This window comes from Octopus sinensis, linkage group LG5, assembly GCF_006345805.1.
Source record: "Octopus sinensis linkage group LG5, ASM634580v1, whole genome shotgun sequence".
Taxonomy (NCBI): Eukaryota; Metazoa; Mollusca; class Cephalopoda; order Octopoda; family Octopodidae; genus Octopus; species Octopus sinensis.
In genome coordinates this window covers 62,157,239-62,160,214 of record NC_043001.1, presented here as the reverse complement: position 1 = coordinate 62,160,214, position 2,976 = coordinate 62,157,239, and the positions used below count along the sequence as shown (strand labels likewise).

General features: G+C 33.6%; 1 protein-coding gene across 4 annotated transcripts in view; it reads right to left on the bottom strand.

The window, feature by feature from the left end:
• Positions 1-1,972, bottom strand: part of LOC115211776 — a 130,422-nt gene extending 128,450 nt beyond the window's left edge. For 2 of the 4 annotated variants that reach the window (XR_004999063.1, XM_029780451.2), the window contains exon 1: positions 1,618-1,968. Coding sequence is in view for 3 of the 4 variants with exons in the window: in XM_029780451.2 (XP_029636311.1) it covers positions 1,618-1,663 (46 nt within the window). In the remaining variant the exon portion in view is untranslated. Of the gene's footprint in view, positions 1-1,617 lie in introns of all 4 variants that reach the window. The other 2 variants (XM_029780452.2, XM_029780453.2) reach the window with 2 other exon arrangements.
• Between the last annotated feature and the right edge of the window lie 1,004 nt (positions 1,973-2,976).

Sequence of the window (2,976 nt, the reverse complement as noted above, 5' to 3'; positions counted from 1 at the left end):
GAACTGGGTTGGGTGTGCTAAACAAAACCAGAAAATGCACTTTGACTGTCATAGATTTTCTTCATGCATGCAAGGGAATGGTGCCTTGAATGCCTTTTAGGCTTCATTTTACAAAATAACGGTTCAATGAGTACAAAAAAGGGTAAAAAGGTAAAGGGCATTGCTTATCGACAAAGTTTCTTATATACCCGGCAACGCCGGGCTATGCTGCTAGTATATATATATATATACATAACGATGATGATGATGATATATATATATATATGCACATATATATATATATGCATATGTATATATATGTATACATACATATATATATATATATATTGTGGTACTCCATTGGTTATGATGACAAGGGTTCCAGTTGATCCAATCAATGGAACAGCCTGCTTGTGAAATTAATGTGCAAGTGGCCGAGCACTCCACAGACATGTGTACCCTTAACATAGTTCTTGGGGAGATCCAGTGTGACACAGTTTGACAAGACTGGCCCTTTGAAATATAGGTACAAAAGAATCAGGAAGAAAGAGAGAAAGTTGTGGTGAAAGTGTACAGCAGGATTCACCACCCCACCCCTGCCAGAGCCTTGTGGAGCTTTAGGTGCTTTTGCTCAATAAATATTCACAACATTCAGTTTGAGAATCAAAGCTACGATCCTACAACTGCGAGTCAGCTGCCCTAACCACTGGGCCATTGTGCCTTCACACACACACACACAAACATATATATGTGTATATATGTTCATATATATATACATTTACATATGTATGTATATATAAATATTAACACACACACACATATGTATATATATATATATATATATATATATATATATATATATATATGGCTGTGTGGTAAGTAGCTTGCTTATGAACCACATAGTTCTGGGTTCAGTCCCACTGCATGGCACCTTGGGCAAGTGTCTTCTACCATAGCCTTGGACTGACCAAAGCCTTGTGAGTGGATTTGGTAGACAGAAACTGAAAGAAGCCCGTCATATATATGTGTATATATGTATGTTTGTGTGTCTGTGTTTCTTCCTCCAGCATTGCTTGACAACCAATGCTGGTGTGTTTACATCCCTGTAACCTAGCGGTTCAACAAAAGAGGCCGATAGAATAAGTACTAAGCTTACAAAGAATAAGTCCTGAGGTCAATTTGTTCGACTAAAGGCAGTGCTCCAGCATGGCCACAGTCAAATGACTGAAACAAGTAAAAGAGTAAAAGAATAAATATATATATATATATATATATATATATAGCATATCTCATAATATGAAAGGATAAAATTGTTAGAAATTTATCATGTCAAAAAGAGAGGGAGCAAGGTATCAGAAAATCAGAAAATAGAGTTATATATCATATCTTATATATATGTTTACATGAAAGGAAAAAATGCTGAGTTGCTTACTGTTTGGTTGTTGATTTGTCTATTTAATCAAGTTTAACCAAGGACTAAACAACTACAAAAATCCAGCTACCAATAATCCAATAAATATAAATCTCCATTTTCATTTTACAGATCAAATCTTTTAGACATTTTGTATTTTCAAACTTTTTTTGGCTGTAATTTAGAATTCTAAACTCAGAAAATCCAAAGTATTTTTAAAATCTTACCTGTTAAAATACCTGCAATTTGTATGATTAACAGATAATTCCACATGCTGCTGAAGTTTTTTAATGTAAATTTTTGTACTTCCAAATAGCTGAATTATGTATGTGCTGCTTACCCTAAGCAAGTACTGCTTTTGTGAGTATAAAAAGTGGACAAGTGGTCAATGCTTATTAGCAGTTGAAATGACCTATTTTGAGTCAATGGGTGTTTCCTAATGACTTCCTGACCATACAGGGACACTTTACATTTCCCTTTCTTCTTAACAACTAACAATATTCCATTTCAAAGTAGGTGCACTGGCTTCCTTCATTTCCTCTTCATTACTGATTTTTTTTTTCATGTCTTTCTAGCTTAACACTCGTTCTGAAAATGTATTCCTATATCTTTTCTTCTCTTTTTTCCTTTCAACCATACATTCATTCAATCATTCAATCGTTCTTTCTTTCTTTCTTTCTTTCTTTCTTTCTTTCTTTCTTTCTTTCTTCTTTCTTCCTTCTTTCTTTCTTTCTTTCTTTCTTTCTTTCTTTCTTTCTTTCTTTCTTTCTTTCTTTCTTTCTTTCTTTCTTTCTTTCTTTCTTTCTTATGTTCATATTTTTTGCCTGTAACATTTCCATATTTTCTTACATAGTTACAAGACCAAGCATTAATACTGGAAAGAGTAATTATTACTGTGTGAAATTTATGTTGTTTCCAAACACATTGTTAATATAATCAGGCTTTTGGTTCCGCTCTAAAAATTGAAATCAAGTGATGGGGATAATGAAGTATCAAGTCAATGAAAATATGTTTGACATTTGACATATAATATTAACTTCTAGTATGCTTCAGAATTGGATTTTGTTGAAGAAAGATCTAGCTGGTATCACAGAGCCACTACTGACTTTCACTGACCCTAGAAAGTTAAATACAAAGCTGTAGAGAGATCAGAACATAGGCAAGGTTAAGTTGTTGAAGGAAGTCAAGTCCAGTACACTTGTTTTGGGGTCTGTCTTAAAAGTTAATTCAAGGAATGAAGTATTTTGTACATAAATTGTGTAGGCATGTTTTCGGATGATGAAAGTTAGGACTTTGGCTCTTTATGTTCTGAACTCAAATCTTTTCAAAGTCAACTTTGTCTTTCAATCCTACCAACATCAATAAAATAAAGTACCTATAAAGTGCTCAGTTCAATTTAATTGACTAACACCTCACCTAAATTTCTTGTTCCTAAACTATTATTATTATTATTATTATGGCATCCAGCTATAGAAACCAAGACAAATCAGACCAGAACCTGGTGCAGATTGCCAGCTTGCCAGCTTTGGTCAAGCTGACCAATCCATGCCATCATGGAAAATGGATGTTAAAGGATTATCATATTT